Source organism: Mixophyes fleayi, chromosome 4 (genome assembly GCF_038048845.1).
Source record: "Mixophyes fleayi isolate aMixFle1 chromosome 4, aMixFle1.hap1, whole genome shotgun sequence".
NCBI lineage: Eukaryota > Metazoa > Chordata > Amphibia > Anura > Limnodynastidae > Mixophyes > Mixophyes fleayi.
Genome location: NC_134405.1, coordinates 155,954,139 through 155,972,370, shown reverse-complemented (window position 1 = coordinate 155,972,370; position 18,232 = coordinate 155,954,139). Strand labels below are relative to the sequence as shown.

The 18,232-nt window shown below is 41.2% G+C and overlaps 1 protein-coding gene across 1 annotated transcript in view; it reads left to right on the top strand.

The window, feature by feature from the left end:
* The window catches only part of CDNF (cerebral dopamine neurotrophic factor), a 50,644-nt gene that overhangs the window by 15,074 nt on the left and 17,338 nt on the right, over window positions 1–18,232 (top strand). Inside the window, exon 2 of the mRNA XM_075208676.1 lies at window positions 1,922–2,049. Coding sequence (XP_075064777.1) covers window positions 1,922–2,049 — 128 coding nt within the window. The remainder of the gene's footprint in view (window positions 1–1,921; window positions 2,050–18,232) is intronic.

Below are 18,232 nucleotides of genomic sequence, written 5' to 3'. Positions count from 1 at the left end.
GATGCTGTTGCCATAACATTTACAGTAAAATAAAAATAATCTTCCCTCCATGTGGCATTCTGTGTGTAGTAGTGTAGGTTCCATGTGGAGGTGCCGGACACACCCCTCAGCAGTGCAATGGGGAAGGAAGGAGAGAGTGTATAAGGGATATAACCAGGGAGAGAGGTTGTGAGTTGCCCTGCCACTCCAGTATGGTGTATGATAAGAGCCTCAATGTGTGTTTTCCAGGGTGTCAATATGCTTCTGAAGTTATTGGGGGTACTATGAATTATGTATGTTTATGTTAGATACAATAGGTTTGCTATGTCCTACTAAAGTATGAATCCCACAAGGAAGGTTTATCTTGTTATCTTTAAATAGCAAGTTAAGTACATTTTAAGCATGTCTCTGCATTTTTCTTAACTGTCTTTCTACAAATTGTCTCCTTTTCAAAATCTCTTAAGAGGCTACAAAAAAATATGGTTGCCAGTTACACAGATATAAGCTCAGTGCTCTCATCATGTCATGTGAAGGCAGAGGGTGGAGAAGGAAGGGGAGGATTTTGCAATACATAGAGCAGATAGAGCTCAGAGTGGTGTTCCAAGCCTCTCTGCTTACTACATCATGTGCCATGTGACTGGGTAACATTTATGTAAAACAAAACACATCATATAGGAATGCTGTTTGATAACAGAGGAAAGCCACATCTAAAATATGCCCTAACAATTTCTGGGTAAGCATGGTATGAGCAACAGTCCAATTTTTTTTATTGAAAAGCTTGTAAAAGTAGTTTTTTATATATATATATATATATATATATATATATATATATATATATATATACACACACAAACAGCACTTTGTAATTATTTTACACAATATTGAGAAGCAACAGGTTGCTCATCCATAAATAAAATTGTGCATGTTATCACTCATTCGGGAGTCTCTACATGAATATCTGTAAATGTGTACGTACCCCAGTCAGTCCTAGTTGCATGCAAGATGTAGTGTATGGATGCAGTGTAGCACAGACACTACCCAGTGTACATTGGATGCCGTGCAAGGAATATGTCTCACCATTAGGGGCTGCTTCTGCAGGCTGCCGACAGAGAGGCAGTTATCACTCGGGTTGATGGCTGCTGTCGGCACTGGGTGCATATTCATCATTTAGCGTTTGCATGGACCCCCGCACAAGACAACACTAGTAGACCTGGCGTGCCAGTAACTTCAGAGTCGTGTGCCACATTTGGCAAGCGTGCCGACGGTTGCCAACCCCTTGTCTAGATCCAAAGGAAGGCAAAGAAACCCCCAGCTCGCAATTAACCTCACAGTGAAAAATATTCCTTCCTTACCCCAAAAATAATTGCCTGGATCAATCACCTGCATGATACCCTCTGTTATTTACAGCTACAGGTACTAATTCTTTTAAGAAAACCATCCCATCCATTTTCAGAGTTTATTAGTTAATTTGCAGTCACCACCTCATATGGTAAGGAATTCCACAGCTTAACCAGCCTTACAGTCAAGAACCTTTTTCCTTTGATGATGGGGAAACTTTAATTCTTCCAGGTATGTTTAATATCCTATTGTCATTTGCACAAGGGTACGAAAACTTCTTTAGACTAATCTTTATATTAACTTTATATAAACCATTAAGTTGTCAAACCTCACTTTACAATTTAAACTTTCCATTTACTTTTTTAATGATGTTGTCTGCCTCTGAGCCCTTATTTTACATTGCATGATAATTACATTCATTGTTTTTAAATCTGATGTCCATTATTATGAAACTCTGTAAAGCAAGTTGGCCTGTGATAAATATTGGTGTGGTAATAACAATCGGTATTTAAAAACATGTAGGAAATAGTCTAATTAAAAGTACAGTGCTCCAAAAATAGGAATTTCATATTATGAATTCATTTCTTTTGTACCTGTTTTTCAGTCTGTAAGGAATTTCTGCACAAATTCTACCAGTCTTTACTAGAAAGGAATATTGACTTTACTCCAGCTGCCATAGAGAGAGAATTAATTAATACCTGCAGAGATGCTACAGGAAAAGAAAACCGCCTGGTAAGAATCAACATGTTTATATTTGAACAGTGGACAAAACTCACATACAAAGCACATTGATCAATAGTGGTGTATACAAATTGTAATTTTGCTTTGAAAACATATGTTATACATTTAGTTTAATAATGTAAACAAAATATTTTCTAAAATCGATAATCATAAAAAATAACACAATAACAATAATACAATTATTTCAACATGGTCTTATAGTTATATATGGCGCTAGGTTAACAAGAGGAAACAAATATTCACAAATACTAACTGAATAAAGATATGTAAGATAATTTAACAATATTCAGTGGGGCACCAAAGAAAAATTACAAGTAGAGCAAAAAATTACTGTTAGTTTTTAATAGGAAAGTGTACTTAAATGATATACCAATCACACACTTCGCCAGATGTAATGTACCTAGTAACACTTAAAAACTATGGGCCTGATTCATTAAGGATCTTAAATTAAAAAGTATCTTATTTCAGTCTCCTGGACAAAACCATGTTACAATGCAAGGGGTGCAAATTAGTATTCTGTTTTGCACATAAGTTAAATACTGACTGTTTTTTCATGTAGCACACAAATACTTGATAGCTTATTTGTACACTGAAATTTAAAGTTGATATATGTGTCCTACATGAAAAAAAAGGCAGTATTTAACTTTTATTATGATCCTTAATGAATCAGGCCCTATGTTATTATTTATGAGGCACCTATTAAGATTTTAAAATGTATTATTTATTTATACTACTGTATTCCTGTTTTGATTTCTCTGTTCTTCTTACACAGAACCAATATTGGTAGTGAACAATTGTCAGTTTCAATGCAAATGTATCAGCGAAAATAACAGGCTTAAAAATGAAGGATACCCACACTGTGCTTGGTTGGACAATGTGTTAAATTTGACCGAATTGACCAACCATTAAATCATGCTAGGGCTTCTAACCAATCACCATTCCTGATCAAAATGTGTCCCTATTGTGTTGGAAAAAGCAGATTAAATAATGACCACCATAACAGCTAGTGCCGGGCCATCTGTGACTTGTTCTCATTCTATCCATTTCTAGTATGTGTTTGTCAGTCTTTTCCTATGCCACAATAATTACATAATTTCCTGGTTGCTGGTGCAATGTGGTGCAATACATTTATTGATGTGTTGCACGGCTTTAGAGACACCATGTACCTGTGTGCTTGGATTGTGATCCAGTTGCTTAACATGATTGTTGACCAACTGGATCTGAACAGACTAAAACTGACTTGGGCAATATACCTAATTTCTCTTCAACAAAATCTATTGGGGCGTATTCAATTGTCAGCGTTAACGCTGAAAAACGAGCGCTCAAAAAATATTACCGTTTATACGGTAATATTGCGCGCGAAAACCGTTAATACGGTAGTTTACTCGCGGAATCTCAGCTCGCCGAGCTGAAATTCTGCGAGTAATTACCGTATTAATGGTAAGATTTTTTGAGCGCTCGTTTGTTAGCGTTAACGCTAACAATTGAATACGCCCCATATGGCTAAAGTAAAAGTAACTTGAAAATGTGAAGCATCAGTATTCATTTCATGTTGACTGTTGGAGGCTGTAAACATTGATTCTGCTGGGGTATAAACATTACCTTGAATGGCACTACTCTACCCAAAGGCGCAGAGTATAACGGAACAGGTGGTCTTCGCCAGGAACCCCCGCAAGGAGGTATGGTCTTTGCAGCCCCTGCCCCACAGGTCATGGCCCCTTGGGTGAGCACCAGACAGACCCGCTTAGGAGAATGGAGAACAGATAGACACTAGCTAATGGTAACTGGAAACTCTGGAGAGACTGGAACAGCGTGAGGTCCAGTACAGATAGTCTGCGGATAGGTAACACTGAACTGTAGGCTGTACACGAGGAGGTGACACTGAATAGTGGCTAATAGAGTCACTGGAACAACATGGAGTCCAATACAGATATAAGAGCAGAGAGGTATGCAGAAGCATGTGGAGCCAGAACCTAACACCACAGTGAAGTAATCACAAAGAACATATTCTGTCAGGTGCTTTAAATACCCCACCAATGAAGAGGGACCATTGGGAGGGGATTGGAGAGTTATTAAATAGAGGAACGGGTCTGTGCATGCAGCTCGCCACTGGGAGGACGCTGCATCACTCGCCGGAGAGAATGCTGTCATGGAGTAGGTAAGTCCGCTGGCACCTGCTTGCGGGTCTGGCGTGTGACAGTCACTAATGACATTTTGCTGATGTGCAGGTGAATTTATGCGTGTCATTATCTCTTTACTCCAAAAAGACATAACAAATTATTCTATCTGACACGATGACCTCTGGACATGTTCATAATATATATCTAATATGTTTTACATACTTCTTTCAATAAACTTTTACTGCTATAGCATTCAAGAACTGATAATGCAGCGTAGAGATTATAAAGTCACCCCAAGATAATACTGGGTCTGGATACTATGTATAGCTTATCTTGCAACATTAGACCATTATAAAAATTATCCATGACCTCAGTTGGGGTGGAATCATTTCATGTATTTAATAGACATAGATGGTATGTTGTTAGGGCTGGAACCATGGGGAGCTGGAGTAGAAGGGGGTGGGTGGGAAAATATACAACATCACTGAAAAAGTTGCCTAGGAAGGCACACAATGGAAATATGGACCTGTTTGTATCCGTATTTACCCATTCCAAAATAATAACAATGATTTCTCCATAATTAGACTGTACCAAACACTTACAAACGTTGCATACTTTTATTACTACAATTATGCTTTACAACAGGAAATTACCTGCTTATACTTCTAGAACATAATATAATAGATGTCTAGGGAAATGTTAAGCATAAAGCTGACATTAGAGAAGATTTAACTCAGCAGCCTATTTTAAAATGTACAAAAATGTAGGTGGCCCAGCCCAAGATAGCACACTATGGGACCGGCCCGGGGGGCAGATGCACCCCAGCCCAGCCTGCAACTGATTCAGAGTCATCGAGGCACAGAAAAAAAGGGATTTTTTTTTTCAGAATTAGCAAAATACATCAGTGTGATTATTTAATTAGAAACAAATTGAAGCAGAGTTGTGTGTTTATATTAAATTATCTTAATTTATATTTTTCTGTGCATCTATTCATTTATAGGATCTCTCTGTTGCAACAAACTGACAAAAATGCACATTGTCTTTTTGTTGTAAATTACTTCTGCAATACAGCCTGAGTCATCGCAAGCCCTGGTGGAGCCCTAGGCAGTGCTCCACCCCCAGTGTCGGACTGGGGCATGAAGGGCCCACCGGGGGACTGCAACGCTAGGGGCCCACCAGTGGGGGTGTGGCCGGCCATCATAGAGGCGGGACCAAACACTAGAGGGGGAGTGGTCAGCTCACGAAGGACAGCTAGTACCATAGTGTAGTATATAAAGAATGCAGTGTGTATATAGAGTACACAGTCTTGACATGCCCCTTAGATTGGGTAGAACAGTCACCAAAAATTGGGATTGTTCCAGTAAACCAGGCTTGGCTAACCTGTGCCACTCCAGGTGTTGTGAAACTACAAGCCCCAGCATGCTTTGCCAATATACTCCAAAACATACTGCTAGGTTAATTGGCTGCTATCAAAAAATTGATCCTAGTCTCTGTCTGTCTGTCTCCCTGTCTGTCTATCTCCCTCTTTGTCTGTCTGTGTCTGTGTGAGTGTGTGTCTATATTAGGGAATTTAGACTGTAAGCTCCAATGGGGCAGGGACTGATGTGAATGAGTTCTCTGTACAGCGCTGCGGAATTAGTGGCGCTATAAAAATAAATGGTGATGATGATGATGATAGCAGCTTATTGCTGGAAGGGTATGCTGGAACTTGTAGTTTTACAACACTTGGAGTGCCACAGGTTAGCTAAGCTTGCACTAGACTCAGAACATTTGACAGACTGTCCTACCTGTTGTTGTCACTTTTATCACCTGTGGCTTCTGGTTTCTTTAGTTGCGGCTTGTCTGTATCCTGGAATGTTGAGGGTCCTATTTGGACAAAATAATGGATACATTTAGAAAACACCAACCATCCCCGCTATTAAATCAACAGCACCCACATTTAATAAATAGGCCTCTCTCCAGCCCCAACATTAAAGTAATAGTTCTTACATTTGATAAATAGATCTATTTTCCTCCAACCGACCCCAACATTAAATTAATACTATTCCCATTTAATAAATAAACCTATCACCCTCCCTCCAAACAGCCCCAGCAAGAAATTAATAGCATTTACGTTTAATACATCCATTTCCCACATTAAATATTAATATTCACATTTAATAGATAGCCCTCCTCCCCACACTCAGCCCTACATTCAATTATAGACCCAAACCACCCCAGCATTAAATTAAAGGTCCCATCACCCCCTCCCTATAGTGTTCTCTGTACAGCCCCCCTCCCTATAGTTTAGCAAAGGCAGCCCCCTCTAATTATAGTTTAGCATAGGCAGCCCCCCTCACTATAGTTTAGTATAGATAGGCAGCCCCCCTATGCCACATAGTAGTGCCCCCAAAACAATATTATGCCACACAGTAGTGCCCCAAACAATGTTACTCCACACAGTAGTGCCCCAATGTTATGCCACACAGTAGTACCCGAAATTCACATATGCCACGTAATACTGTCCCCAATTCATATTATGCCCACAATAGTGTCCCCAATTCAAATTATACCCTCAATAGTGCCCCCCAATTCACATATGCCATGGAATAGTGCTCTCTCAATTCGCGCACACACTAATATATATATATATATATATATATATATATATATATATATTATATATATATATATATATATATATATATATATATATTCTCTGCAGTAAGCCTCTGCTTACCCAGTAGCTAGAGCACAGATGGAGGATATATACATAAGATAATTCTGTGTCAAGTGAAAGTCCTGGAATTTGGAGGAAATTAAAAGACATATCCAATAATATTAAATAACAATAAGAAAATCTACTTACCCATATTTTGATTGATGCAGCCTCTGCTCTTTAGTCCTTCAGCGGCGGCGGGAGCATAAGACAGTCAGCTGACAGGGGGAGGAGGGGGCAGGTCACATGATCGCAGCTGCAATCGCATTTGAAAGATGACTGCAGCCAGTCATCTGTAGCAGCAGGGACGCCGATCAACAGGTGAGCTGACCCCCCCTCCCTTTGATCCAGAACGTGGCTGCCGGCTGGATGACAGGATACGTATGTTCAGCAGCCATTCATTAATTTCTGGTTTAAGTTAAATATTCTACGAGTATTCCCTTTATTATTCCGCTCACGCTCAGACAGTTTGTGTGTAACACACTTACTGACAAGAAGTCTGATGTGCGTAGGGGGAACTGTTCCGTGGTCAAACCTTATCTGGAAATATCTGACAAGAATCCCTGGACCTGGTCTCCCAGCAGGCACACGCTCCTTTGTCTAACACGCTGGCAGGATCTGGGCACACGTACTGCGTGTAACACGGGTGATATCAGGATGGTGATTGGGGAACTCTCCACACCAGGCCGGCAGTGAGAATGATTACAAAGGTTTATAACAAGCAGACGAGAGCAGTGGCGCACGCAGGGGGGGGGTTTCTGAGTCTCTAGAAACCCCCCCTGCGCTAACTAAGTGGCCACTGTCCTATACAGCAGCCGCGGCGCTGTCAAAGAAGCGTCCGCGGCGGTGCTGTATTGTATACAGCACCGCCGCAGACGCTTCTTAGACAGCGCCGCGGCTGCTGTATAGGACAGCGCTGGCGAAACGGAGCTGCTGCTCTCTCGTTTTTTTTTTGTTTTTGTTTTTTGGGTCGGCGGGGGGAAACCCCCCCCGACAATCCTCCGTGCGCCGCTGGAGATGAACTCTGTACACACAGCAGCAGGGATGCCGGGGAGGGCAGCAGGGATACCGAACATGTGAGCTGAATGGGCTCCGCCCACTTCTAGAAGGGGGTGTGGCCGTAAGGCAGAGGGGCCTACCGGTGATTTTCCGGTAGTCCTGTGGGCCAGTCCGACACTGTCCACCCCCACTTGTAAGGGCACACCCCTCGGGCATTGCATCCCCACCTTTGCTGCTTCTTATCTTAGTATGCAGGTGGTGGAGGCGGAATCAAGTATAGGAATGTGAATCCTAGTGCATCGGTTGTTGGTTGGAGAGTGTGCACAGTGTATTAGATACAATAGTGAGTCAGTCTTATTTGTGGTATAAATGTAGATTTATCACAATCAGTAAAGAAATATAAACACAGAATGCATTACCTTACAGCACTGGGGTCATGAGTTCAATTCCCGACCATGGCCTTATCTGTGTGGAGTTTGTATGTTCTCCCTGTGTTTGTGTGGGTTTCCTCCGGGTGCTCCGGTTTCCTCCCACACTCCAAAAATATACCTGTAGCTTAATTGGTAGGTTAATTGGTTGCTATTAAATTGACCCTAGTCTCTCCCTCACTGTCGGCCTGTCTCTCCCTCACTGTCGGCCTGTCTCTCCCTCACTGTCGGCCTGTCTCCCTCTCTGTCTGTGTGTGAGTGTGTGTCTATATTAGGGAATTTAGACTGTAAGCTCCAATGAGGCAGGGACTGATGTGAATGAGTTCTCTGTACAGCGCTGCAGAATTAGTGGCGCTATATAAATAAATGATGATGATGATCCATGTTAAGCTCATCTTATGATGATGATGATTGTATAGAAGCAATAATAAGGCAGAAAGTTATTTATTATTTGAATATACAAGTAAATGTAACAATATTGTTATGCACATAGGTATAGTAATTAGAAGTATCTTGCCTGGGGTTGGGTACGAAATTACGACTGTGATGCCACCGACAACGACTATACTGACAAAATAAATTTGATTTGAAAAATGACTATAATACAAAATGCAGATTTAGCATTAAAATGACAATCTATATCACCGGCATGCTTCTGTATACTGAAGGATGGCAAAGACGGCAGTTTGTATTGACGTCACTTTGCATAGAGCCTTGCAGTTTTCTGTATTTAAAGTGGCAATGCCAACAGCCGTGTGTAATGTAAAACTCTTTAGCTTGTTAAATGACATAGCAAACTATTTGCCTGTTGGCATTGTCGCTTTAAATACAGAAACTGCAAGTCGCAAAGTGATGTCAAAACAAACTGTCGTCTTTGCCAGCCTTCACTATATAACGGAAGCGTGCCAGTGATGTAGATTGTCATTTTTATGCTTAGTCTGCATTTTGTTTTTATAGTCATTTTTCAAATCAGATTTTTTTTGTCGGTATAGCTGGTGGCGGTGGCATCAGTGTCATTATGATGACTACCACCGCGAGCCTGGAGGTCGACACAGGAAGAGTTGTTCAACAGTATGGATGATGACTGAGATCGAAAATGTTTTTGTATCCGGGGTTTTTTTGTGAAAATGGGAGAAAGTACTTATACTGGGTATTAATTTGGAGAGAAGAAATATGCAAGAAATCGTGGTAATCAGTTCTGTATTGGTGTTAGATACTGTTGTGACTATCATGGTCTGTGGCAAATAGTGAATCATATGTGCAGAATGTAATAGGATATCTTTAGCGGTATTTGGTGAAATCTAGTAAGTCACTTACAGTTTAAGTTGCTGGGAAAACCACTTGTTGTTTGTTGCTGGTCCAGGTGGTTGCTTCGGCTGCCACCTTCCTCTGGAATTAGGGGAAGGCAGCGTTAATTTGCCTGCTGCTGCTGCATCCCATTCAGCTGTATTTATTGAGAAAAATGTATGATGTTTGCTGCTGGTCCAGGTGATTGCTACGGCTATCACCTCCTTCTGGATTTATGTGGAGGCAGCATTGATTTGCTTGCTGCTGCTACATCCCGTTCCTGGTTTGCAGTTTAGAATGAAAGTGAAAGATGAAATAAAGCTTCATTTGTAATGATTCTATTTTAGTCAATCTAAGGATAGTAGTAGTGATAATTCAGTTAGACACTATATTCAGTATCCACAGACGGTGCCAAATGGGCTGGCAGTATGTGGTTTCTTCAGGGAAAATAGTAAGAATGAACCTGTCATGGTTAATAGTTATACCCCGGCTGCATTATATGTAGAATTCAATCGGAAGAATACAAATTAATAGTACATTTTTTCGTTTCCTGTGCTGTTTGTTCGTTTCTGATGCTGGAGGTAATGTTTAAGATCAGTGCATATTATGTACTTGTAGAGGAATATCATAGCATTGCTTAAGGTGGCTGAAGAGTTGCAGATTTCGTTCTCCCATATATGTTTCTTAGGGGCACATTTATCAATGCTCGTCAAAAATGAAATAGTTATCAATCCTTTTCGCATGGATAAGGATTGAACTATTTCTCAAATTAAAAAACGGATCACAGAAACAGCAGTTCCGATAAACTGCTGTTTCTGTGATAAAAAAAAAAATCAGTCTTACCCCGCCTCTTCGAAACGCGATGTCCTCCAGGTCCTCTTCATTTGTCTTCACACTTCACAGACATCTCCGCTCTGTCTCTGCAACTATAGTTGCAGAGTGAGCGGTGAGTTACAGGGAGGGATCATGTGATCCCTCCACACATGCACTGTCCAGCTTTGCTCTTCAGAGCAGAGCTGACAGCACTGAAAACTTTCAATTATGATAATGTACACCAGGTTCAGCTTCAGCTGGTGTACATTAACATGACAAGTTTCCGTTTTTTTTTTATTTTCGGAACTTGTTAGATCGCGGCTGGGAGCAGTCACCATACTGTAAAATGGTGACGGCTCCTACAAACGAAAAGGAGTGCAAAGCAGCAGATATCCATGATATCTAATGCGATGCAGCCTTCTTAAATATGCGAGGGACACAGAGGGATGTTTTTTTAATGATAAGTGCACGATAGTGCACTCTCATTATTTGTTAAATATGCCTCTTAGGGTCATATTTATTAATTAGCACATTTTTGACACAATAAATTTCATTCCTTATCGCAATGATAAGGAATGAAAGATTGTGAGCATTTATTAAATGTGTTCTGCAGGAACAGCAGTCACGATAAACTGCTGTCCCTGCGAACACACAAGAGTACCTATATCCTATCTTCTCTATGGTCACTATGACCACCTTTGTGATCGTAACAGGAGGGAGAGCAGGTAAGATGCGGTGAGAGATCTGAAGATCCCTCTACAGTAATGCTTGCAATTCGCAAGAAAACACTGCAGTTTTAAGTAATCCCTCTATTTAGGAGCTTATTAAATAGACCCCTTATTGAGAAGTAACATAATGTTGTTTTAAGTTGCTTGGGGGTTGTATATTTTGTAGTTTCAAAGTTAATTTTTGTAGAGAAGTATTGTAGGTGTGCTGTAATTAATTAGAAAACTGGGTTTTTAGCTATTGTGGGAAGTCTTAAGAATCCTGGTAGGATCATATTCACTTAGAAGTGCATATTTTGTAAAGAAATATCGTAGTGTTATATTGGGTGACTGAAGAGATGCATATTGCATTCTTGCATATTTATTTCTTAACGAGAAATACTGTAGAGTTGCTCTGGGTTGCTTGGAAGTTGTGTGTTTCATTGGTACAAAATTTACTATTGTGGAGAAATATCGTAGCGTTGTTATAGTTGATTAGGAAACTGGGTTTTGTGCTGTTGTGTGCAACATACATGTCTTAAGAGTCCTGAGAGGATTGTAATATTAACTTATTATGATAGTAATAGTAAGTTATTATTAACTTAATAAGCATAGAAACAGAACATAAAAGTTTGTATTGTATTTAAATGCATCTATTGTGCTTACTGGGGATGTCTTGGTTCTGTGAAGGTAACATAGCAACATGAAAATCTTTTAGGTTCCAAAAGGGTTAGTTAAGTTTAACAAAGAATACACATAACTCTACTTGATGAAAATGAGGAAATAAGTGTTTAGTTGTTCAAATGAAGTAGCACAAAACTGTTAATAAAGCAAGTGGAACATAGCATATTGAGGGAAACTCAGACTTGCTGAATCGAAGGATCAATGGAAAAATAAACAATGAGAACGAGACACAGGAAATGAGTATATGATAGATGAATATTAAGACTATATTAACACACTGGCCCCCTCTCACACACACACACACACACACACACACACACACACACACACACACACACACACACACACACACACTATATTAACACACTGGCCCCCACTCACACACACACTATATTAACACACTGGCCCTCACTCTCACACACACTGGCCCCCTCTCTCACACACACACTATATTAACACACTGGCCCCCACTCACACACACACTATATTAACACACTGGTCCCCACTCACACACACACTATATTAACACACTGGTCCCCACACACACACACACACACACACACCCTATATTAACGCACTGGCCCTCACTCTCACACACACTATATTAACACACTGGCCCCTACTCTCACACACACTATATTAACACACTGGCCCCCACTCACACACACTAAATTAACTCACTGGCCCTCACTCACACACTATATTAACACACTGACCCCCAATCACACACACTATATTAACACACTGGCCCTCACTCTCACACACACTATATTAACACACTGGCCCCCACTCTCAAACACGCTATATTAACACACTAGCTCCCACTCACACACACTATATTAACACACTAGCTCCCACTCACACACACACTTTATTAACACACTGGCCCCCACTCAAACACTATATTAACACACTGGACCCCACTCATACACTATATTAACACCTGGCCCCCAATCACACACTATATTAACACACTGGCCCCCACTCTCCCACTCACAAACTATATTAACTCACTGGCCCCCACTCACACACTATATTAACTCACTGGCCCCCCACTCACACACTATATTAACTCACTGGCCCCCCACTCACACACTATATTAACTCACTGGCCCCCCACTCACACACTATATTAACTCACTGGCCCCCCACTCACACACTATATTAACTCACTGGCCCCCCACTCACACACTATATTAACTCACTGGCCCCCACTCAAACACTATATTAACACACTGGCCCCCACTCACAAACTATATTAACTCACTGGCCCCACTCACACACTATATTAAAACACTGGCCCCCACTTACACTATATTAACACACTGGCTAACACTTACAGATTGTCACTGGAAATTAGGGACGGCTGGAGAATGAAAACTATGGTATACTATTTGGTTCTGTAATGCATAGACTTTGATATACTCTGTATATTAATGTCCATTCACATGTTTACTTGTTCTGTAAACAATTAATCTTTATTTTCTGCCATAGTGTGACCATGCCTACAATATAAAAGTTATACATGATGGTAAGAAACAAAATTGCATAACCACCCAAGGCATAACCACCTTAATTCTTCATCAGTATAATGAATTATTTATGGGTAGTAACATATTTAAAAATAAGATAAATGGAGGTTGAGCTTCTCCGCCCAAAGAAAATAAATAAATCATAACTTCTTTCAGTATACTTTCAGGGTAAAACTATACTGTGTAAAAACTGTCACAGGAGAAGTGTAGGTATCCAGGGTAAACATTGTGGGTGCACTTTTTTTACCAGTAGTATGGTACAAAATGAGTGAGATTTCTGCAAAAAAAATCTGTGCATAGTGTCTTGCGGGCGTTCTGAAGACACCTCGCACGGATATTTTCTCGATTGAGTCTGCCTCGAAGGAGCTAAGGATACAGGAGCACAAGTACTGGAGACACACTGTGGTCACATAAGTTTAGAGATTGCATACAGGATCATACTGGTGTTATGCTTAGCAGGAAAAAAGGTGAAAGTCACTGATTGAAGTAAGCAGACAGAGCCATAGCAGGACTGAAGACCCACTGTAGTCACATGAGCTTAGGGATTGCATACAGGGAAACACTGGTAATACACATACTTGCCAACATTTCATTTTTTTTTTCCGGGAGCTGCTAGTAGGAGGTAGGCATGTAGGGTGCGGGGCCCCGAAAATCGCGTCATTTTAGCCCCGCCCCCGTTATGTAATGACGCAAATCGCGTCATTTTACAGTGGGGTCGGGGCCAGACGCCGCGATTCCCGGTGAATCGCGGCGTTTGAACCGTATTCTGCCCACTTCTGGGCAGATCAGGGAGATTGCCACATTCTCTCGGGAGTACGGGAGACTCACGCAAAATGCGGGAGTCTCCCGGACGTTCCGGGAGAGTTGGCAAGTATGGTAATACATTGACCAGAAAACAACTCTAGAGTCACTGATACAAGTAGCCAGGCTGAGCAAAGCAGGACTGAAGACACTCTGTAGCCACAGGATCTTAGGAATTGCATAAAGGAACACACGCACGAAAACAGGGTCAGGCTGGGCAATAGCAGTATCATCATCAGCTTGTATCTTGCACCAAGTGTCCTCCTTTTAGGTGTATCTGTGAGTGCTTCTCCCTCTGAATGTGCCAGAATTACGTTAACACTCCCTTACTGTATTTGGCCTACACTTTCATGATCCTTCCCTCCCCGTTCTGCCTCTCTATCCAAGTGTAAGGTGAGGAAGGTTATTTTACAGAAAAATAGGACTTATGTCCAACTCTGTATAGGCAGAGACCTGCAGAGAGTCAACTGGTCAAGTCAATGACAATTAAAACTGAAATAATTAAATTGTATGTAAAATTATTGAGCAAATTAACATACTGGCTCAAAAGTATAGTCTGATAACATATATTAGAATCATATTTATCCAAGCGTGAAGAGTCATACATGTGGCAGAAACTGGGTTTATTAAATGCCATAGGGCTTTTTTACTTAAGGAGCAGAGAACGGGAGGAAGACACTATATTATTTCCTTTGCTATAACACTGAATACTTTTATCTGTGTCTGTGGCTTAGTGTTTTTATTAGGCTGCTATATAAAGCATCTGGTTTCTATTTTTAGTACTGTATTTTTGCCTTAATTGGACATGACTTATCTGAGTTCTGATTCAGAGTTATCTTGAAATTATAAGCCTGTATCTTGTTGCTTATTAACTTTGGTGAGAGATTTGTCCTAGGATTCTTTGTCCCAGCCTTTAGAATAGGGATGTGCACCGGCGACTTTTGAGGTCTCGTGTTTTGTGTTTTGGATCCGGATTTTCATTATTTTTGGGGTTCGGATTTGTCTCGCAAAACACTTGACGAAAGGTCTCGGTTCGGATTTAAGGTTTTGGATTCGGAATTTTTTTTGAAAAAAACATAAAAAGTTTAAAAATCAAGTTTTTGGGCTTATTTTCACTCCTACGCTATTATTAACCTCAATAACAAGCATTTCCACTAATTCTGAACACCTCAAAATATAGTTATTAGTCCAAAACGTTGCAACGAGGTATCTTTCTGGACTGCGTAGTGGAGTGGTCCCCACAATATAATAAGAAAACCATCAACTGGTATAAATCGCACCGAATAAAATACCTGGACTGCGTAGAGGAGTGGGTCACCACAATATATATTAAAAACCCTGAACTTGTATGATTCGCACCAATAAATGTACCTGGACTGCTTAGAGGAGTGGGTCACCACAATATATATTAAAAACCCTGAACTTGTATGATTCGCACCATTAAATGTATCTGGACTGCGTAGAGGAGTGGGTCACCACAATATATATAATAAGAAAACCATCAACTTGTATGATTCGCACCAATAAATGTACCTGGACTGCGTAGAGGAGTGGGTCACCACAATATATATTAAAAACCCTGAACTTGTATGATTCGCAGCAATAAATGTATCTGGACTGCGTAGAGGAGTGGGTCACCACAATATATATAATAAGAAAACCATCAACTTGTATGATTCGCAGCAATAAATGTACCTGGACTGCGTAGAGGAGTGGGTCACCACAATATATATAATAAGAAAACCATCAACTTGTATGATTCGCACCAATAAATGTACCTGGACTGCGTAGAGGAGTGGGTCACCACAATATATATTAAAAACCCTGAACTTTTATGATTCGCAGCAATAAATGTATCTGGACTGCGTAGAGGAGTGGGTCACCACAATATATATATAATAAGAAAACCATCAACTTGTATGATTCGCACCAATAAATGTACCTGGACTGCGTAGAGGAGTGGGTCACCACAATATATATTAAAAACCCTGAACTTTTATGATTCGCACCAATAAATGTACCTGGACTGCGTAGAGGAGTGGGTCACCACAATATATATTAAAAACCCTGAACTTTTATGATTCGCACCAATAAATGTATCTGGACTGCGTAGAGGAGTGGGTCACCACAATATATATTATTAATAAGAAAAGACTCAAGCTTTCAAGTGTAGTGTTTATAAAATATAAACAACAATACAGTAGTTATAGTCAGAGCACGTCAATACCTCTTGTTTTAAATTATGACAGGGCATTTTACTTTTGGTTCAATTTCTTGAATTTGTTTAAATTTGGTTTTACTTTTTGAACATGGCAAACGACTGTTGATTGGTCACATAATGCAAAAAACAAAAGTTCCAAGATGGAATTGTCCTTGGGCCCTCACACCCACCCTTATGTTGTTGAAATAGGACATGCACACTTTAACAAACCAATCATTTCAGCGACAGGGCCTACCAAACAACTTTGGCTGAAATGATTGGTTTGTTTGGGCCCCCACACCAAAAAAGCTATTCATCTCTCCCTGTACAGACTAAACAGGCTCTACTGAGGCAAGATGTCGTCCTCATCCTCAACCTCTGATTCCTCTCCCCCTACAGTGTGTACTTCCTCCTCATCACACATTATCAATTCGTCCCCGCTGGACTCCACAACCACAGGTCCCTCTGTAGTATCTGGAGGGCAGTGCTGTACTTCATTGAGGAATTGATTATTCATTTTTATAAACATAATTTTTTCAACGTTATGAGGAAGCAACCTCCTTCGCCGCTCACTGACCAGGTTTCCCGCTGCACTAAAAACTCTCTCCGAGTACACACTGGAGGGGGGACAACTCAGGTAAAATAGAGCCAGTTTGTACAGGGGCTTCCAAACTGCCTTTTTTTCCTGCCAGTAACAATATGGACTGTCTGACATGTCTACTTGGATGGTGTCAGCAAAGTAATCATCCACAATTTTTTCTATTGTGACAGCATCCAATGCAGCGAGAGTAGACATGTCTGCAATGGTTGGCAGGTCCTTCAGTCCGGACCAGATGTTATCAGCATCCCCGCCAGCGCCTCTTTTGGGAAAACTGAGCTTTTTCCTCGCAGCCATAGATGTGGAAGAAAATGAGGGTGGAGCTGTTGGCATGTCACGGTCCTCTTCAGAGGACAATCTCCTGACCAGCAGGTCTTTGCACCGCTGTAGACTTGTGTCCGCCGGAAACAGAGACACAACATACGCTTTAAACCGAGGATCGAGCACGGTGGCCAGAATGTATTCCTCTGACTTTAAAAGAGTGACCACCCTCGGATCCTGGCAAAGCGTACGAAGGGCTACATCCACAAGAGCTACATGCTTGGTGTAATCGCAATGGCTTACCAGCTCCTCCCTCACTTTCTCCAGCTGCTTCTGCAACAGCCTGATCAGGGGAATGACCTGACTCAAGCTGGCAGTGTCGGAACTGACTTCTCGTGTGGCAAGTTCAAATGGCTGCAGAACCTTGCACAACACGGAAATCAGTCTCCACTGCGCTTGACTGAGGCGCATCCCCACTCCTTTGCCTATGTCGTAGGTGGCTGTGTAGGCCTGAATGGCCTTTTGCTGCTCCTCCATCCTCTGCAGCATATAGAGGGTGGAGTTCCAGCGCGTCACAACCTCTTGTTTGAGGTGATGGCAGGGCAGGTTCATGTTTTTTTGATGTGCCTCTAGTCTGCGGTAGGCACTGGCTGAATGCCGAAAGTGTCCAGCAATTTTGCGCGCCACCGCAAGCATCTCCTGCACACCCCTGTCACTCTTGAGGTAATGCTGCACCACCAAATTAATGGTGTGGGCAAAACATGGGACGTGCTGTAAATTGCCCATATTTAATGCCCGCACAATGTTACTGGCATTGTCTGACACCACAAATCCCCATGAGAATCTAAGTGGGGTAAGCCACTGGGAGATAATTTCCCTCAGTTTCTCTAATATGTTGTCAGCGTTGTGCCTCTTATTAAAGCCTGTAATACACAATGTTGCCTGCCTTTGCACGAACAGCCATTTTGTAGATGCTGCTACTGATGCAGCTGTTGCTGTTGCTGCGGAAGGGGATGCATCTACCCAGTGGGCTGTCACAGTCATATAGT